This window comes from Platalea leucorodia (assembly GCF_965183815.1).
Source record: "Platalea leucorodia genome assembly, chromosome: 1".
NCBI lineage: Eukaryota > Metazoa > Chordata > Aves > Pelecaniformes > Threskiornithidae > Platalea > Platalea leucorodia.
In genome coordinates, this window is record NC_138823.1 from 137,988,329 (window position 1) to 138,008,852 (window position 20,524).

The 20,524-nt window shown below is 40.6% G+C and overlaps 1 protein-coding gene across 1 annotated transcript; it reads right to left on the minus strand.

Moving 5' to 3' along the window:
• Positions 1-389: 389 nt before the first annotated feature.
• On the minus strand, positions 390-17,909 carry TMEM106B (transmembrane protein 106B). The gene is made up of 8 exons (XM_082312705.1): positions 17,775-17,909; positions 14,292-14,513; positions 11,460-11,523; positions 10,021-10,180; positions 9,078-9,218; positions 8,939-8,988; positions 5,524-5,577; positions 390-4,747 (listed from the first exon to the last, which is right to left on the minus strand). The coding sequence occupies exons 2-8, from the start codon at positions 14,509-14,511 to the stop codon at positions 4,609-4,611; spliced, it is 828 nt and encodes a 275-aa protein (XP_082168831.1). The 5' UTR covers positions 14,512-14,513; positions 17,775-17,909; the 3' UTR covers positions 390-4,608.
• Positions 17,910-20,524: the final 2,615 nt, after the last annotated feature.

Below are 20,524 nucleotides of genomic sequence, written 5' to 3' on the forward strand. Positions count from 1 at the left end.
TGAGGGCCAACACTAACAAATGTTTTGCTGGTTGCTGTAGTCTATTATTGAAGTACATTGGTTGCACTTACATTACTTGCCCTTCCCTTTCAGAAGTAACAGTAAGCCTGGAAGCATTGCTAGGGTTGCAGCATTTTGTTAGGCAAGTAAAAAATTTAGTTCTTAGAGGTATTACTGCTAGTCTTACTTTTCTCTTAACTTTTGAAGTCCAGTCCAACTGATGTGAAGCTTCACATAGCTGCCCAACTCTGAAAAAAGCCACCCATTTCAGAAGGTGCTGCCTGGGAACAGACAGAAGTCCCGCTACAGATTTGGGGGTTGGGAAGAAAAGCAAAACACAACCCCCATCACCACCACAAAAAAAAAAAAAAAAAAAAAAAGAAAAAAAAAAAAAAAAAGGAAGCCTTAAATGCTGAATAAGAAACAACACTTTTTCTTTTAATATTTTCTCAATCTAGAAATCTCTCTCATACTACTCCAAGCACCATCCTTTCCATCATGAGGGCACAACACTTCAGTCAGATGGTTAAAGACCTTAACAGTTCAATCCAAGCACTTCGAGGTTCAGTGCTTAAATGGTTCACTTTGAACACCACACGCTAAAAAGCCGAGAGTCATGTTTGCAATGTACTACTACGAAAAAATTTATTCACTTGCAGAACTTCAAGGACAATTTGGAGCAAAGTCAACTAAGGCATGTACTTAAGTCTGGCAACATAAGGCTGCAAAATATAAACACCACAATGTTAGCATCACGGTCATGCACACATCAGAAGTGCATTAAGAACTTCAAAGCTATACCACACAGGGAAAAGACAGTTATGCTTGTCTTCACAAAAGATTAAGAATTAAGCAACTATCCCCTAAATATCCGGATGAGTAAACAAATTATGACTGAGCTTCTACAGGCTTTTCCCCACACCAGGAATTCAAGAGAAAGTGTCAGGTAACTACATCTTTTAGTAAGAGCGCTTCCCTTCAAATCTCTCCAAATGGATATTTGATGGTTAGATCTTTGAGTTTGTTTGGTGGCTTTATTCATTCATTTATTTTTAAAGCTATATTTAAAATGTAAAATGATTTTGTTCTCCAGGTCAGAATCGCCAAATGGCCAACATTTTTACTCATTTAAGTGTTCCATATTAATTTACCTTGAGTTATAATTTTGAAATTTTACAGTTATTCTATACAGAATACATTAAGTTTTGTTTTTCAATTGTGCCATTACAGTGCAACATCTGGACCACTGTTTTAAGAGATAACTAACAGAGCTTCCATTTTAAAGTGCAACAGGTTTTGGTACAGGAATTGCTATGAAGAATTCAAGTGAAAAGAATTATACTAGAAGTAAATCCCTTGAAACACAATGCTACAATGCCAGTATACGTGTATTTGATAGTATTTGAAGATTACGGGGAAGTTACAAGTGAAATACGAATCACTTCAGAAGAAATCCTTCAGAAACCATCTTACACACAGGAAAACAAGCCAGGAAAAAATTACAATTCTTCAAGTTGACCTTCTGGAGAGAATTTGTACCTACTGATTTACAGTGAACTGAAAGGCTTGCCTATTTTATTTTAAAAACAAGATTAAAAAATGTGAAATAATTACAGGTCTGTCACTTGGATCTATTCTCATAGCTTGTTTACAAAGTTATAAGACTTAATACTGATTTCCTTTGCTCCTTTAGCATGTTTCCAAGCTCACTCACAGAAATCAAGTCTAAGTTAAGCATTCAAACAGATGTCTTAACTACTGATTTTAATATAACACCTCTTCAGATAAGCAGGTAAATTCAAAATCTTGCCTTGTTTGGTTAGTAATATGCTGACAGTTTTGCAAGGACGTACTAGCACACACGGAACCTTAAGCTTTTGATTTTCCTGCAACTGACTTAATTTGAGGATTCATCAATAGGATCTTTACTCCAGCCTTTATTTTTTAAGGTGAGAACTCTTAGTCATTCAGTAAGTCTACATCCATTACATATCCCAGATGACAGACTTTAAAAATAAGAGTTGTATCTTCCCCTTTCTGCCACATACATGGAAAGAATTTCATTCCACTCATAATACTTTATTTTAAATTAGCCAATACCAAGCATTTCATGCAATGTGAAGTCCACAGATTTAAGTATGTATTTTGCTCAGCATGTCTGCCAAACTTTCAAAGGTCAGTTTGAGTCTCAACACTGCATAAACAGTGTAACCTTCCCCCGACATGCTTGTTCAAGCAGCATTCGCTGTCACCAAATAATTTTATCATTGTGCCATTCCAATTATTTTAGATTACCTTTTATCCTTTGAAGAAAAATGTTTTAAAATTGATGTAAATACCTGCCTAGAGCTGTTTTCTTCTTTTTCTACTTGAAAACAAAACAAAATAAAAAAACCCCCAACAAACCCAAAACAAGCAAAACCAACACTCGAGGTATAAATACTTAGGCCTAGAAGAAAAAATCCAGATCATTTGCTCACTGACTTCAGATCTGGCATAGTTTAAAGCAGAATTCTCTTGTTACCCTCCAATATAAACAAATCTTTCTACAACAGATAACATAGGAGAGTTTACCTCTCTGCTTCTAACCAGCTCCCCACTATCCTGGTCTTTAGTTATCACCTATATATTTTCAGACTATCAGACAAGCTTCTGTATGCATTTTATCAGCCACGGGACTGAACCTCATCTATACTCTAGGAAGACTAAAGTCAATTGTGAACTAGTTCCCCTTATGACTGTAAGCTGTAATAAAGAATGTTTACTTTTAAGTACCCAGATTCAAGAATAATTTTCAGAATGTAACTACAGTAAGTCATCAGAACTGACTATTCCAGTTCCAGAAGTTCTCCAAAGCCCAAAGCTGACATCTTCATCTCACCAACAGTTATGTGAAACTGACAGTTTAGGTTCATTTTTCATAGACATTCAGAGTAAGTGCTCATAGCAGTCAACAGAGGAGGGTTTTTTTGTATGGTTACTTAATTTATTTTAAATCAGTCTTACATCATCGATATTCTTTCCCCCACCCACCCAGTTAGGTCCATCTAAGAAAGGCCAATAAAGAAAAGAGTAATATAGACAGGTACCTTAACTGAAGTACTGGAGCATAAGAGATTGTTAGTCGCAAGAAGTTACTCAGTAGCCTTTTTCCATAGTGTTTATTGCTAATTCATTTTATATAGCTTATTTCCAGGAGATGGGCAGCATAAAAACTGCAACATCTATTTTAAAAATATATATTATTCATTACAATGCAACAGTCTCAATAATACCTTCTTACCGCTGCATCTTACCTAATTCAGAAATAAAACAATCCTAATCTAGTTAATTAAAAAGTTTTGTACCTAACCCTTAGAACAGTCAGCCTTCAGAAGTCAAGCAACTTTGGACCCAAAATTTACAATCACCATGTTTGATAATAACGCCAGAAATTCTCACTGTGCAAACTATCCTACTGAAACTATTTAATAGCTTTGTTATAAGTCAGTCTCAGGATTACATCAGCATTTAGTCTTACAGAAAGAATTGCTTTATTCTCCCTTACATAACTTTGATGTGAACTGTGAGTGCTCTGGAGATTCAGATAACTACTGCATTGCTTACTGAGCCTGTGCACTAAACATACACACCTCAACATACCAGCACTTACAAGTAGCTTACATACACAGTATATTAAAACAATAAAAAATGATGAAAATTTACATCAAGGTGCCCAAACCCATGCTCAAACAGTTTCCCACCTAGTTCTAACTGCACAATCTTGATTTTAGTAGCTGTACTCAAAAGTTTACTAAAAAACAAAGGAGAATGACACCATCAAAGTCTTTATCCATTCATTTTCAACAGTCTTGAATTCTTCCTTTTTCAGTAATGATTCTGCGGGTGGTTTTTTGTTTTGTTTTTAAACCCAACTTTAAATCTAACATTCTCCTTGTAACATCCCAGAGGTAGCAGGATGGAATATGAATGAAAAGATGCCAGATTCTAGAATTTGCACATTCAAGTATAGTGTCATCCATGAGAGCTTTCCTGGCTTTCACAGACTGCATGTCACCTCTAATCATGTACAGCAAATGAGAAGTAGAATCCCAAAATAAAGAACTATCGCCACTGATTTACTAATAGAAATTTCAAACCCAGATACCTCAAAGTAATCTTGTTATTAAGTAGTAATACTGTCAGTTTCAATCGTCAAATATCAAGAACTGAAGTATAAACTTAAAATTTATGAGTATCAATTTTTCTAAAATGCTCACATTTCACCTAAACACAGACATACACAGTTACTCTAAGCCGATGTACCACACTGTAAGGAAAGGTCCCAATTCAGTTCAAGAATCTGATATTCCCCCTCTCCCTCCCACCACACAACTTGACAGAAGTGCTTACAGTAATTGAAAGCAAACAGAAGGGGAAAACACAACATTTAACAAGTGCATCTATATACATTTTGCACCTTTTCCCTCCTTGCATCTAAAGTGAACAGGTCACCACGTTCACTATGCTTTACATGCACATACTCTCCCCTTCATGTAGTACCAGTCCTATTCAAAGGATCTCTGCAAGCGTCAACAGCAGTCATTCCACACTAACCAACAGGTGCTTTTATTGCGGAGGCTGAAGTACATTTAAATATTCTGACTGGCCCAGCTGGTAGGTTGTGTTTCCTCCACAGTCCACATACTGGTATCTCTCCTGGGATATCTGCTCAGAGTGGCCAAAGTAAGAGGTTGTCACTGTCACTCTTAAAAAGACAAAACAGAAGAGATATTTGTTTTGTAAGCAACTTGAGTTCCCCATTCCATAGATTAGTGTTTCTACGTTACTCAGGTTTTTAAGGAAAAAGTTTTAGAACAAAAGATGTAATACTAATAAGAAGGTTTTAAATAAAGTTAAAACAATACTAGTCTACCACTACAGATTTTCTCCATGAAAGACATTTGCTTTCCTCAGCACAGACTTTTTTTCCTAAAGACAGTAAAGCTGAGGTTTACTCATTAATACCTTGCTTTGCAAGGAGAAAGTAAATGATGATTAGAGAATCAGTCTACACCTCTTTCCTCCCCCCCCCCCGCCCCTTCCCCCCCCCCCCAAATAAACCAAAACACCAAACCACCATGCTATTTATGCTATCAGTCATGAAAAGTGGGCTCTGGCAGAGTACCAGGAGCCTGTAGCCACTTCAAGATCATGAAGATCTCAGCAATTTTTGAACAATGGCTGATATTTTGAAATGAGTTTGTGTATTTCAGACCTCAGTAGCTCCATGGCTACAGCCCAACTGCAGAACAGATACAGTAATAATAGTTTTGCCTATTCAAGTGTCTTTACACTCCCAGAACCTGCCGAAAGACACAGTTCCATTTCAAGAACTATGAAGCTACTACACTAGAAAGCAAGTTGATTTCATTTTATTTACGATGCACAGACTCCAAGATTAAGTATTCCTGATTAATATTTCAATGGGAATTGCATGGCTTTTAAAGTAATTTCCAACAAATAGGAAGTTTCCATACTTACTGCATCATCACTACTATGTTATGCACTTTGATAGATGCTAAAGTACAGAAGTCACTGCAAAAAAGAAAAATAATTGTTAGATTTGCATGAAGATTTTACAGGTAATTATCCAAAAAGCAAGAATTGTGGCTGCAAGTGGAAATTCTGCTATCTGTGTATATAGAGACTACAGAGTTGCTAGCAATGGCAACTAAAATACTTCTTCAAAAACACTTCCTGTGACTGTGTACTCACCTAGGTCTACTTTCATATACGTAGTCTTGCTTTCACATGAACTATGTTCACATGTGCTTGCTTACATGTAATGCTTGCCAACAAAGTGTCCTGGGAGACAGTAGTCACTCCATCTTTCAGAAGCTAACCAAAGTTAACCTGAACAACTACATTAAAGCACGTCAATACCACTTCATCACTGATGAAGACTTTAACTATGAAGGAATATAGACATAATTTGCAATTTCACTTCATGTTATCAAATTTATACATAGAAAGGAATATTTACAACAAAAGACCAATGTTATGCCAACTTCAGCAACTTTTCATGTAAAAGCAGCAATTTGTATAAAAAAAAGTCTTGAGGGCTTGCAATTCTTGCTCAAAAAATATGAAGAACTTGGGAAAGTCTTTTTTTTTTTTTAACACTCATCCACTTTGGTTAAATGTCATGTTGCATAATACAATCTGCAGAGATTTTGAAGTTATTGTCAGAGTTATTGTTTTCCTGCAAGATACCTTTTCAGACTTATATTTTCCGATGTGCACCAGTTATACAGAGCACTATGTAAGTGTATACTTTTTTCCCCCGCCTCCTTAAATCAATTGCTCTTGGTCACAAATTTATCAGCTCTGGAATGAAAGGCATGTGATCAGGGCAACAAGACTGCATGGCAGCCACCCACAATATTTGCATGCCATTGTCATTCTTTTCCCCAGCACCAACAAACATATGATGAAGTATTAAACAGTGAATTAACACAGGTGATTCAAATTATATGAAAATACAAATAAAACAGTTCGATATTAAAAGTTGTTTTATATTGGTATCTATAGTAATGACAAATATCTTGATTTTTTTGCCTGCAAGGCTTAAAACAGGATTTAGTTAGACCATAATGCCAGATATTCTCAGTTATTGTAGTTTTCTAATCCAAAATACAAACAACCTGTAACATAACAAAGTCAGCTCGTATCCAACAGCACATACTGGCTGACAGGCAGAGATGTAAATACCAACATATTGGTTTTTTAAGTCCAGATTATCTGAAAATAAAGCTATTTTAAAAAAACCAAAACATACAAACCAAGCAAACAAAAAGAAAAACCAAAACCCAAATGCACACAGCACAAAACTGTAGCTAGGAAACTACACTGAAGAGGAACTCCACGTTGAGCCAGGTCTCTAAAATAAATGGGTAGAAATGCCCTGTATGGTGCTGATTTCATCATACAGGTCTGCTGAACACAGATGATTGTACGCAGACACTTCAGGTCTCTAAGATCTCCTGTATTCAACCTAAGCTGATTTTCCAGGACACCTACTCTCCAGGATCCAAACAACTAGCTAGTTACAACTAACACAAGACCTAAATTGACTAGCTGGGGAAACACTGTACAACCCCCAATGCTATAACCCACAATACTGTCTGTATTACAGAGAGTATCCCAGGGCCTTCACTGGAAAGTTAAATATTTGTGAGCAGAGAAAAAACCCAGACACAGTAACCAATACAAAACCCTACTAAGGCCAGCTGAAGCTACGTTGCCTGGGTGTTCAAACTAAAGAAGCTCACTTGCTGTCACCAGGGTTGCTGCATACAGCAAACCCAGGCTTTCAAGACTCACAACACAGTGAAAGAGCAGAAACCCATCAACAACAGTAACTGTCAGCAGGTCAGGAAGGTCAATGAATACCAACTGTGTAACATACAGAAAATCTTGAGAAAATGAACAGCTATAGTTTTGTGTGTGGCTCAAATTCTGTTTAGTACATTTTAAACACATCACAACAAAGCTAGTGAGTGCTACTGACAAGTACTAGGACCTTGCTGTATCAGCCTGTACAAGAACTTAGATCCTTAATTGACACAAACTTCCATAGTTATAGCCCGTGCCTAGTGTCACTGTGCTGAAGCAACGAATATTTTCACATGTGTACAAACCACCTATTAGTCTGCTCTTCTAGTAGCATTCACAAACGCTGTCCTGCAGGAGGGCAAGTCCACATTACGGACTACTGGCACTGATGTTTCTCTGCCTCTACTCAAAGACTGCACAACCTACCTCCAAGCTGGACCAGCGAGCGCATCATTGTTCCTCACTATTGCCAAGGCCGCAGCTATCAAGCAGAAGAGCCTGAAATCCATTTAGTTCAGGCCACAGGCAGAGCAGCTTTTACCTGTCCGCATCTCTCTACAGATTCCAAGTCACCCAAGGTTTTTCTAAGGTTTGTCATGAGCTAACAGCTAAAAGTTGCAGCTATTGTTGGAAACAGACTCTCAGCAGCGTTACTGAAATTAAGGCCATGCTACTGACTGCGAAAGAAGTTTCAATGCGTTATTGCACCAAAGGCGTGATGAGGTAGGTATCAGCATGAGTTCTATGAAGGTCATATTTATTTATTGCTCATGCATCCAAAGGGTGAGCAGATACACAGGATTCAGTGTTTACATAAAGCTAACTTACATGCCTTTAAGAGGGACAGAAGTACAACACTGTCTGCTTATTTAGTGTCCAATTTGCTATTTCATACCTATTTCAATTTATTCCAACACTTCAAAGCTATAAGGTTCTCTCGCATCCCAAAGGGGCTGGCATCCACTGGAACTGCACACAGACCTGAAGTCTCGGTAGTTAACTCTTTCTGCTCAGTCTGCATTTCGGTGTAAGAGAACCAACATTTAATTTTGTTACCAAGATATACTGAGCTAATAGTCTGTTGGTCAAATGAACTTTCAGAAGCTATGAATAGAACGGCTTGAAGTTTAAAGGACAGGCTGCTTACCATTATATACACGTGGTCTGAAGAAAAGAAATAAAAATTAGCCTCTAATTTGTATAGAATTAAATACAAATTCCCTCTACCACCAGAGAAATTTGTGGGAAAGTTACTAGAGAATGTGTTTGGGAAACACACCTGCACTTCCGTCCCCCAAAGCAGCAGGTCCTAGCTATTGCCAAGGCCTACAACACTGGGATAGATACCATTCAAAGTGCTGACAGCCAGGTACAGCAAGCCGCTATATGAGACTGTTGAAACAACCGTAGTTTGAGTATTTTTCAGTACTATTAAACACACACAAAGAAAATGCCGCTTCATCTCTGCAAATACAATTCCGCTGACTTTGAAAAAGTCATTTTTAGCACCATCATAATTTTTAGTCAGGCCCATGTGATATTTAGAGATGAGTACACTTACAACATGTAGCTCATTTCATCTTGTATGACTGTGGGCACCATATAGTCAATCTAAAAAAAAAAAGCAATGAAAACACAAATTAGTAGATTCAGATACCAAGATTAACACGTATTCAACTTTGAAAGCCTATCCTATTTACCTGTTTCATATCCAGAGGACCAATGTTGGTGATGTTGTTTAGCCGTGCTTTGCCAATAACCGTTTTCGAAAACTGAACTTGGGCTGTAATATTTGCCACTTCAACAGAATAATAGTTGTTGTTCGTTATATTTAGTGTGTTCTGAAAAACAAAACACAACACTAACAGCGATCCATTCTGTGTATCTTGATGAGCACACATTTTTAAATTTGTGTCTGAGACAGTAATACCTGAAATTATGCGAGTATATTTTCCTGCCTTATAAGACTGGGGGGGAAGGGACCAACACTTAACCCCTTTCTCTTTTTTTTTTTTTGTGAATATACTGAGCAGCAAAAACTTCTGCACAACTTCCCTACACTGCAAATACTGACCATTTCTTCCTATCCTCCATTATTCCTTCCAGGAAATTTAGCTATCACAGGATCCTTTTCTCCCATGGCTGCCTTGCTTTATTTAAAATGAGGAACTCTACCAAAAGTCTTCAGGCAATCCTGTACTGACTGCATTACCAAGAAGTCAAGAAGCATGTGGAAAGAAGTTTAAGTTTTAAGGTGGATAAGAAATCATTTTTCCTCAAAACCAACTTTGACAGATGCATAATACCAGGACAGCATTTATTAACATTCCTACATATATCCACACACACCACATTTTACTCATATTCCAAAAATAATCTGGAGAACTCCAAAGTCACTGTTCCCATGGAAAGAGAAGACTTAATGGTAGCTTGCAACTACATCTCTATTAGCTATAGCTACAGGAACCAGCCACAGCAGGTCCACTCACATTTTTGAAACTGGTCATTGTATCTGCTTGTATTTCTTAAGGCACTAACTAAGATTACTGGCTAGACCACAATTCTATGTATATTAAACTGTCACAGTAGTATCTCTTGTTGCATTTATGCATTACAAACACCCAAACAGATAGCTAGACTTACCGTAATATTTAGATATATTATACGTCTACCCTGTTCGTAAGTGACATATACTGACTTCACACCAATGTATTCAACATCGATTGAGCGAGGAAACAAGAAGAATACAGCCAGCCCAGAAAGTAGTAAACATACAATTACAGAAGCAGTCACGTAGAGCTTTCTGGAGGAAGAAAAGAGCACATTTCAGACTCAAAAGCATATTAAACAATAGTGGCATGTTATTTTCTTTTAAGTGATAAGGAGCATGAGTAGTCAATACAACTAGTTCAGTCTATTTCTGGCTTCCATTAGCTTCCAAAGGGGAAAAAGAAGCTATACTGCACTTCACATCTATGTGTCAAACAGAGAAGTTACTCTTGTATATACATCAGAAATCAAGTTTCAAAACATGTGGTTATCCCAACATTTGTAACTTAAAAGAGGAAAATGGAAGAGGTAAATATTTATGTGCTTCAAAACATAAGCACTTCCTCTTAAGATTTATTTATAGCAGAACATTTGTCATTCTGCAGGACTCTTGCACAACACACCCAGAAAGAAGAATAAAGCTCTTGTATGCCTTACGTGGGATTCTTTGTCATAAAAGACTTTCAGAGAAAGTATTAGACTCCTGCTAAGGAACAGGAAATTCACAATTAACCTAATATAAAAGGTGTGTATGATAATTAAAAAAATACACAAATAAAAGGCTCTGCTGCAGCTCCAATTTTCTCAAAATTAGAACACTAAAATAATGTGTTTCAAATTTATACTACTGTTACATCAGATATATGATCCAGGATAGAATTATGTGAAGTTATTGTATTCTTTTCCTGGCACTCATTTCTGCTTACTACAGAAACATCCAAACATTAAGAAAAAAAAAAAACAAAAAACAAAAAACAAAAAAACAAAAAACAGAAGCAGCAGCCCTGAGCACTGTAATTAAACCTTTAAGTAGATACTAGAAAAAAAAACCCTAAATATTCTGTATCAGAATGATGAATTCATTGCTTTTGCTAGCTGCTCAGAGCTTTACAAATGAATTTCTAGGCGATTTATTTTGCAGTAGTGGCCCAAAGAAGTTATCACTTTATTTAGACTTTAACACTGAAGATGTATCTGCTTAGATCAATTAAGATGCTACAGGGATTGAGAAATACTTGCATAATTACTATAGATGTTCAGAGAAATATCTACATGAAGAGATCATACAGTATTACTTAGCTTTGTAAGACATACTGTGATGGGAGCGTGGACACCTGTTAATAAATAACTCTCCAAGAGTTAGAGGTTAAGGTTGGTATTACTCATGAGCAGGGTTCTTTCAATACTGAATACAAAAAAACATTCCAGTGATTTTTGTTTGATTCTTCTTGACACTGTGTCCTTTAAATTGCTGAATTTTAACTAGAAGAATTAACTGTAGAGTCATGTATCAAAACTAGCTATTAACTTACGTTCTTCTTGGCCTCAGTCTCTGATCACTGTATGGAATTAATGCTACCAGCTGATTTTCCTGCCCTGGAAACAAAAAACACCCTTTCAGAATTTAGACAAACAAAGAATAAGTATTGTTGCGTTGCTTCAAACCAAGCGTACCCCTTATAACTTAAGGGCACCAAAGAATAAACACTAAAGATAAACATTTAAATTCCAGATAGGCCCAAGTAGAATACTTCTGTAGCTTATGTCACTTTCTGAAATAGATCATGGCTTATACAACACAGAGGAAAAAACACCAACCCCACAAAGACCAAAACAGCAACAAATTCTGCCTCTGCGCTGCATACATGCACAGGAAGCAGCATGCCTCTGGCACCATTTCATCCAGAGAAATGGAGGCACAGAACAGCTTCCAGCTCTCTCTGCCAGACCATATAAAGTCATAGGAAAAACCATTCAGAAGCTTGGGCAGTAAGAACTGATCCAGAAGGCGTTCTACATGTACTTTTCTGAAAAGCAGAAGTCACATTTGTTTAAAGACAAATACATGTATCAATTTGGGTGGCTTTGGCAACCCAAGTTACACATACATTGCATTCTGGAAGTCACCAGTATATACAACCATTTCTCATGGGACTGAGCTGCAGCACCCTGGAAGCCAAAAAAAAGTATCTACTGGAATTTGACCAAGCAACAAGTTACTTCACTAGACAGCATTTTTAAGAGGGGGTTATCTTAACAGCAGAAATAAAAAACACAAAAGCACAGATGAGCTGTTGAAAATACATGGACTGCATCTGCCTTTATAGCTTTCGCTATTTGTTGTACAAGAAAACAGAATTGAGATTCATCTATATGAGAACGGAGAGGCCTCAAGACCAAGTCAGATTTGCATTTTTTAAGCCAAATGCAGAATGTGACCAGCGTTCTCACTTAGCTAATCAACCACGTAGAAGAGATTCCGTGCTGAATCACTAAGCTGAGCAAAGCCTGCTAACTAACCAGGCAGTAGCATGTAACATCAACCTTCCAAAAAACCTCTACCAATTTCAAACAGATTTTCATCTCAACTTGAATGAAGCATTTTCAACCTTTGAACAAAACAGCACAGTCCTACTTTCATACTTTATCATACTGAAAAGCTAAAGCTGTCCAAGTAGCAAAACACCATTTCATGTGTTTATTATAGTTTAGCCATCATATCACGTGTTAGTCTTCCCTACTAGTCATGCAGTCATTCTGTGACCACTTAATTTTTCCCCTCTCTCCTCAAAAAAACCTAAACATGTTTTTTTTTTTTTCCCCCTGAAGTACTGAGAAAAATTAAAAAGACAGCCCTATTTGCTCTAATAATTCATGTAAAGTTCTAGCTTTAATCACATTATTTCATTAGAACGTATGGACAACATGCATTTTTAATAGTTACTGCAAAATGTTTAATAAATTAACTCAGATTTGTCTAAGTATTACATCCAAGAATCCTATAGTCAAAGAAATAAGCTTTTGAACACAGGAATTGCACTATTACTGCATTTTAGCTAGCAGTACTTTGAGTAAAACTTGCCATTGATATTATCAGGTATTTCAAGTTAACAAGCTAACAGAACAAACTTCCTTCTCTATAATCTTTCGGTTCAGATAATTTTTAGTTGTGTAGCTTTTCCACACTTCAAATTTGCTGAATTCAGAGGTACTCGAAGAATACATCGTAGTGCAAAGTTTAACAGCTAAAACACAAATCTCTTATGCTATCTGCAACCATTTAAATATCCTGTGGCCCCTGCCACTTATTCGCAGGTGAGACAGAAGTATTTGAACCATACCAGAACCTAATCTGTGTGAAGCACACGTACAAGGACAATATGGCACAGACATCAGTCAATTTTCCTGAGCTGCTGCTCAAGATCAGTTCTGAGAGCTTTTACACCCAATAATCTACTTTGGGTAAGAGTTCTGGCAAAAGCAAAGCTGTACCAAATACAAAACCTTCTCATTAGTTCCTCCCCTCAGTCAAAGGGAAGATCTTACAGCTGAAGCAGAAGGCTGTGCCTTAGCACACTGCATTTGCCACTCTCCTTTTGCCCAGTTTCAGATATCCTGCATTCTCCTTTCAAAGGTCTGTTTCTAAATAGCTATTCAGGTGGCTTATCACGTAGGAGAGAAGCGTAATAAAGCTGACTGTTTTATTAGAAGAAAAGGAAAAGTAAAGGATGAGGGCAGCAAGCAAACAAAACGGGTAGGCCTGAAGACTCATGCTGTGCAGCCTACTGCTTCCCAAGGCAGCCAGAGATCCTATATATGTTCAGCTCCCAGCTGGGGTCCTCCACCTAGCAGGGACAGATAGGACAAAGGGAGGGTAAAGGAAAACAAGAGGCACGGACAGCAGTGAGGGCAAGAAAATTCACTACAAATGATCGAGGAAAAGGTGTTGTAGCACAGGTCTACTTTTCACTCTCTGTATTTGCAGGTATTTTTACAAAGTTATATACTGATTCAAATAGTTTAAAATAGGTAGTTAAAAAAAGATGCAATAAAATGTCACAAAAATAAAGGTTTGCAAATTCAACTTGCAAGAGCTAGGGTTATGTGCGAATTTAAAGCTGAGAAGCAAGGAACACTGGCATTGCACAGAAAAGAGAAGACCAAACAGGTAACAGCCAAAGCTGACCCAATTTGTTTCACTCATCCAGTGTAATCATAGCAAAATGCTTAGTGCTAAAAAGTCAAAAAGATGAAAAAATGTCATCTTGACTAGGAGAGCTATTTGTTACAGATTATTATAGTTACAACTGCAGATGGTTATGAGGTAAATTTATAGGTTAAAAAAAGAAATAAAGAAAACTTACCTCGTGGAATTCTTCCTGTTCCCTGGCAAGTCGGGCAGGTGACGCTGTCTCTTCCTGTAAATTCCACATAGGGAAACTGCGATACATCTCCACATCTGCTGTCTTCGTTGTGCGATTCCGAGTGAACTAACCCATTCCTCATATTATCAGACACTGTGCCTCCATCATAGCCATCTTCCTTGCACGTGTGCATAGGCAGGTGAGAAAGTGACTTGCCCATGTCTAAAATAAAAGTCAGAAGAAAGTTTTCAGGGAGAACGATTCAAACATGGCTTGCATTTATTCTACCGCATCAGGCAACTGTTAGTCTATGGTCATTACTCTGACAAGACTCCTGCTGCCCTCTGTTCAGATCCCTTAAGAGCTGCAAAGTGCTAAGGCCCTGTCAAGCTGGAGTCAATCCCAAGCTGTAAGAACCTGAACTAACTGGGAGCTTTGTTCAGATCCTTCAATACACACAGGCTGAAGGGGGATCGATAAGAAGCTTTTAAGTTAGAACGGTACAATTGCTGGCAAAAGGTTGCAACAGTCTAGCAGTGCTTTTCAAAGGATTGTTATTGTACAGACTTTCACACAACACATTAGTCTTTGCATAAAAAAAAATTCAAGACTGGGCTCTAGAAAGCAAGTCTGCCATTTTCAGTGGATTCTACACACACTACAGACCCAATTCTAACAAGCTTTTTAGGTTAGACTTGTTTTGAGAACACGGAATCAGCTACGGAATCCAAGCTAGAAAAATAAATCTCCAGGTGCTTAAGCTGATGATTCCCTTTAACCCAAGAGGACTGACTCACAGGAAAGTCAAGGGAAAAATGGAAGTTACTTTACCATAGCTGCTGCCAATACGTAGCATTTATACAGACTTGTTAAAAAATAAGAAAAATATTAATGACAAAAGCATTTTTGCTACCTGTGCAAATTTTAAAGTTTTCTCATTACTGTAGCTTTTCAGCCATGACACTGAAACTACCTTGAAACACAGTACACTTGAAACTAAAGGCTGTGATGAAGTGATGCAAGTGGAAACCTTCCTAATTTGCAACAGGTGGAAAACAAACTCAAAGTTAAAAAAATAAACCTGTACAGCAGCGGCAGTCAGTTGTTCAGCTTATGCCCATAACGCATTTTAGTTACTTAACACACAGATACACCAGCCACTCAATTCACTGGTGTCTTGGGGAACAGGATGATTTAAAAAGAGTATGCAAAAGTTCAGTTTTTCTATTTTAAGTGGCATTTTTCAAGTGGCTGCTAGTAATTATCATGCTGGTTTACTGAGAAAGGAAAACCTAAGAGGAAGATTAAGAGAGCAAAACAAGTCAGAATGTTTTAAAACAACCACTCAAGGCAGAACAGAAAGTTCTCAAATATGGTGACGGTAACCCAAACACAACATTAATTCATTATATTGCCATAAATGCTAGGTGAATGTAGGAGGGGAAAAGTAATTCAACAAATGCCAAGAAGTCCCAGCTACTGTTTCAGCAAATATGCAGCATTGTTTTATTCATTTAAGTCATTAAACCCTTACAAGAAGGAAAACTATTTATCCTTATGCTGCTACAGCACTTTTTAAACATTCTAAGTTTGGGAGCCATTCAGTAATGGAAATTGTTGAATTGAAAATTAAAACTATTGAGCTATTGAAAAAAATTTTCTGAAAAAGCTATTGACAATGCCGGTGATTATTCCACATGGGGTTTTTGCTTACTGTTCTTCTTATAGCTGACCTACAGCCTTTAAGCTATGAAATTTGAGTCTTGCAGCTTAGGCAATAGCTGTCACAGTTTTAGGTCTGAAAGTTGGCAATCGATCCCTGGTGCTGTTGTGCTACACCTGTGTTCAACTTACCTGCTCTACTGATGGTAGGCTCAGGCTATGTCTACATTAACAACTAAATACAGAATGAGCAGCAACTCCGTAAAAATAAATAGTTATTGAGGATCCAACATCCCCACTATACATATTTTTGTGTGTTCACTTCATACAAGCTGTTGTCTAGACTGAAAACACCCACTCAATAACTGAAGTGCACCTTCTAGTTTTAGCTTCTTCCAAAAGGAAGAGAGTTCATGCAGTCCCAGGTCACACTGTGATGTGAACCAAAGCGCAGCAAGCAAGGATGACTGGGAACTCATTCCAAGAGCACACTATTTATTTGAATTAAAATACTAATGCAGATGTATCCTCCAATGCCAACTGTCCCTAAGCTTCAATAATTACAATACTGTCATTCTACTGCCAGAGACTTAGGAGAGATATGTCTCGGTTCACAAATAAGAAAACAGCCAGCCACCTTCAAGTGAAATGTGTTCCTCCAACATGCTTTCTCCCCCAAACAATCACTGAACCTTATTACAGCTGACCAAAACTCAGGAACACGTTGTTCTTTTATCCAGCGCTCACATGCTGAATAGCAATAGTCACAAACCCTACTTCCTTAACAGCTGTGCTTTGACCCAGTCTCTCCCTCGTAACTGATGTATAAACTCAAGTGTCCTTGGACTTGTCTGAAGTTCCCTTGAACTCAGTCTGTTAGAAAGAGTTTGGTAAATTAAAAAGTGTTGTGATAAACGGCTTTTCTTTAAGACTGCGCCCTTCAGCTTGCTATGGCGCTGCAGCATGATAATATACAGACAAAACCCAAACACTGTCCCAGGCATACAGAACCACCCCATCCCGAGTTACACACAAGGCTTGAAGAAAAAAAAACGTTTATAAACTCAGTGAAACTTTATATAGAGTTAAACTAGATTGTTACACCTCTCCACAGAGTTAGGGTGGCATTCTTACCCCTTATATGCAAACGGATAAACTTGAAGTTACAAACCTACTTCTTTTCCAAAACAGCGAAAGATTTTTAAGCACAACCATCTTCTGCCCTATCAGCTGTGGCTTAATGACGAACATCGCAAGCTCCTCCAAAACAGAGAGAGCTGCAAGGCGATGACTTGGCAGTCACAAACTCGCCCAGCACGGGCAGGCACCTCCAGTGCTGCCTTCCACGACCCCTTTAGAGACCCGCCTCTCCGACACAGCCTGCTCGGTCAGGCTGGCGCTGCCAAAAACACCGGGGGCAAGAACCTCCCTGAGATGTACGGATTTTCTCGCTCGCCAAGCCCGAGCAGCAGCTGCTCTCGCAAACATGGCGAAGTTTCCAGCCGGCGGGCGCGGACCAAGGCCGGCGAGCCCAGCCGCTGCCGGGCTGCCCCGGGGGGCCCCTGCACCCGCCCGGCCGGCGGGTGGGCGGGGGGCTCGGCGCGGAGGGGCGCGGGCAGCCGCCCCGGCCGCCCGGAGGTAAGCAAGGCCCCGTCGCGGGCCTGCCCGGGCCTCGCCGAAGCCCTCGATCCGCCGCGGCCCCCCGCCCGGCGCCCGGCTCCGCCAGGGCCTCGCAGCCACAGGCCGCGCTCAGCCCGGCTCCCGCCCCAGGCCTGCCGCCGCCCCCCGGCTCCCCTCCGCCGATGGAGCGGCCCTCCCCACCTGCGGCGTGGGCTCCGCGGGCCGGGCCGGGCCGGGCCGGGCCGGGGGAGGGCGGGCTGCGCCGGGCACGGACGGCAGAACCGAAGGCTCCAGGTGCGACACAGCCGCCCCGGCGCTAAACCCCGGATCCGGGGCGTGCGCAGGCGCGGGGCGGCGGGGGGCGGTGCCGCTGCGGGCCCGTGCGGTCCCGTCCTGTCCCGTCCCGCCGCGCCGCTGCCGGCCGCAGGCAGGGCTGGGCCCGGTTCCCCGCGGGGGCCGGGGCGCGGGGAGTTTCCGCCGTTCCCCTCGCCGCTGGGCGCCGCGCCGGGTGCGCGCCCTCCCGGTCGGCGGAAGGCTCGGGAACGGCGCAGAAACCGCCGTCCCCGGCGTGAGGCGGTGCCCGGGCGGAGGGGTGAGAGGTGCTCCCGGGCCCCAGGGGCAGGGGTGGAAGCAAGGGGAAGGGGAAGGGGAATCCTTCGGCGCTGCCCCTCTGCGCCGCGGAAGGACGGGGTCAGCGCGGGTTGTTTCCCTCCCTGTTTCTCTGTCAGCGGCCGTTCGCTGCGTGTGCCCCCCCCCGCCCCGCGTAAGCTCTGCGTCGCGTTAATCACAGGAAAAAAGCGGGGATTTTTCTTTCCGCAACTTGAGTTTCCTTCGTGGTACCTTCACAGCCACCATCGTTATTTTCTGTTCCCTGTTTGGTAGCTCCAGTGGAAGTAACTCACCGCAGCGTGCTCCCGGGGAAACGAGATGCTCCAGCAAGGGAAGCTGTGGCAGGTCAGCAAAAAAGGTGTAGGAAACAAGATACGCTGCCACTGCAATTCAGTTTTATAACTCATGTGACATTGTAATAGGTTGCTTGTACAGCTGATGTTTATTCAGGGCATGGGCAGTGGGGTGTGGGAGACCACTGCTGTGTGGGGATGGGGGGGCACCAGCGGGACAAGAGCTGCACGGAGGGGACACAGCGTGGGATGAAGGAGGCTGGGGGACCAGGGAGGAGCTCTGCCTGGTTTGGGAACCCCGTCCCAGCTGCAGAAATGAATCGGGCTGGGGGAAACCCTGTGATTCACGCCACGTATCGAAGTGCAAGAGCAAGCATAGGGGCAGGGCTCGAGGGAGAGGATAAGGAAGCGAGGTCCCAACAACAGCTTGGGGTGATGACGAGGCTGGGGCAGGGTGCCAGGCTGCTCCAGGGGCCGGGAGGAGACCGGCTGCCTCCAGCAGCCACCCACAGCTGGTGGAGGTGTGAGGCCACCTGCAGTACAGCCCTGCCAGCAGCATGCCTGGCACCTGGCTGCAGGTCCAGTGCAGAAAATAACCATTAGTGGCCTCAAGCTCATCCATTAATCCTCAAGCTCACCTTAAATATAGTTTATTTGCTATAGGCTAAAGTAATGCAATGAAAACTGAGAATAAACATTAATGTAAAGGTAAAGTGTCACACCCACTATGCAGGCTTGAAAAACATGAAAAATATGTGATAAGAAGATGTATACAGTAGAAGCACATTAGAAGTGCTTAAATATGTGGTGAGGTGCTTAAAAGTGTTACTGAAAGGGGCCACGGAGCTTGGGCTAATCGAGACAGGATTCCTGTGATTATGGAAAGGGTATTTCACAGTAAGGAAGTACAGACTGCACAGCATCCAATATTGCTGGTTTGTGAACTGAATAGATTATGTCTAGATGAGGATTGCATGCTTAAACACAGACACAGAAATTAATCAGTTCAGAAATGCGTGGTAGAGCAATATTAGTGCTAGTAGGGGGGTATGAAATGGAAACACTCAGATGGCGTAAACAGAGAAGCTGAGATCATCACCTTTGGACTGAGTTATGGGACAGCTGCAAGTAATACAAGCTCTTAGTTCTCATAGATCACTAAACGGGTGCAGTTTATACTTCCGATAGTACATCAGCAAAGAAATCCAAGTGATGAATCTGGTTTCAAGTTGAGTTTTGTGGCTGGGATATAAGTGAGTCAGGTCTTTGAAAGGAACGAAGTTAGCAATCCCTATAGTAGCCAATTGTGCCAGCGTGCAGCTTCCCAGGTCCTGTGAGCACCTGCAAGAGACATAGACCTTAGAAGTACCAGCAAAGAGTTATGTTTACTTCTAATTTTCCCCTCATGATGAATAACAGTCCACTAGCATTGGTTATCTGAAGAAACTTCAGACTGGCCACATTTATTTCATCCTTCACAAATATAAGCTACTAGTTCTGTGAATATTGAAGGTAATGAAGCCTGGTTTCCTATTGATTTGCCTCTCAGTTGGCTGACTGTTTACCTGAATTATAATAATATTTTCTGTTATGACCGCATATACCTAGCGTCTTCTCCTGTGGAGCGTTTTGGCAGCAGCATGCAGGCTGCCACACTGAGAAATGGAAATTTGTAGAAATTTGCTGACTGGATGGAAGGTTATTAGGTGTTAACTCCTAAATGTTCATTCCCTAGTGTCTTCTCTGCCTGGTTATCTATTTTTATGAAATTTTTGTAAACATTATTATCTCTCAAGCTCAGATGAAACTGGTGAACACCTTCAAAGTTACCGGAACTTGGGACACAGACAGAGTGACAAGGCAATTGCATAAACCTTGTTTTCATATAGCCTACCAGGCTAAAAATGGATGGCATGCTGTCTGAATGCTGAGCTAGGTACAGAACCCATTTTTATCTCCAAGCTATCTCCAAGTCCAGAAAAACAAACAAACAAACAAACAAACAATAACAGCAACAAAACCCCCCAACAAAACCAAACAAAGAGAATG

What these genes read in the sequence shown, in the direction of transcription:
- TMEM106B (XM_082312705.1), bottom strand. Translation starts at nt 14,511, where the DNA reads ATGGGCAAGTCACTTTCTCACCTGCCTATGCACACGTGCAAGGAAGAT. An exon ending in AGACTGAGGCCAAGAAGAAC is followed by an intron (nt 10,181 to 11,459) that starts GTAAGTTAATAG and finishes TTCTTCCTCCAG; the next exon opens with AAAGCTCTACGTGACTGCTT. An exon ending in AACATAGTAGTGATGATGCA is followed by an intron (nt 4,748 to 5,523) that starts GTAAGTATGGAA and finishes TGTCTTTTTAAG; the next exon opens with AGTGACAGTGACAACCTCTT.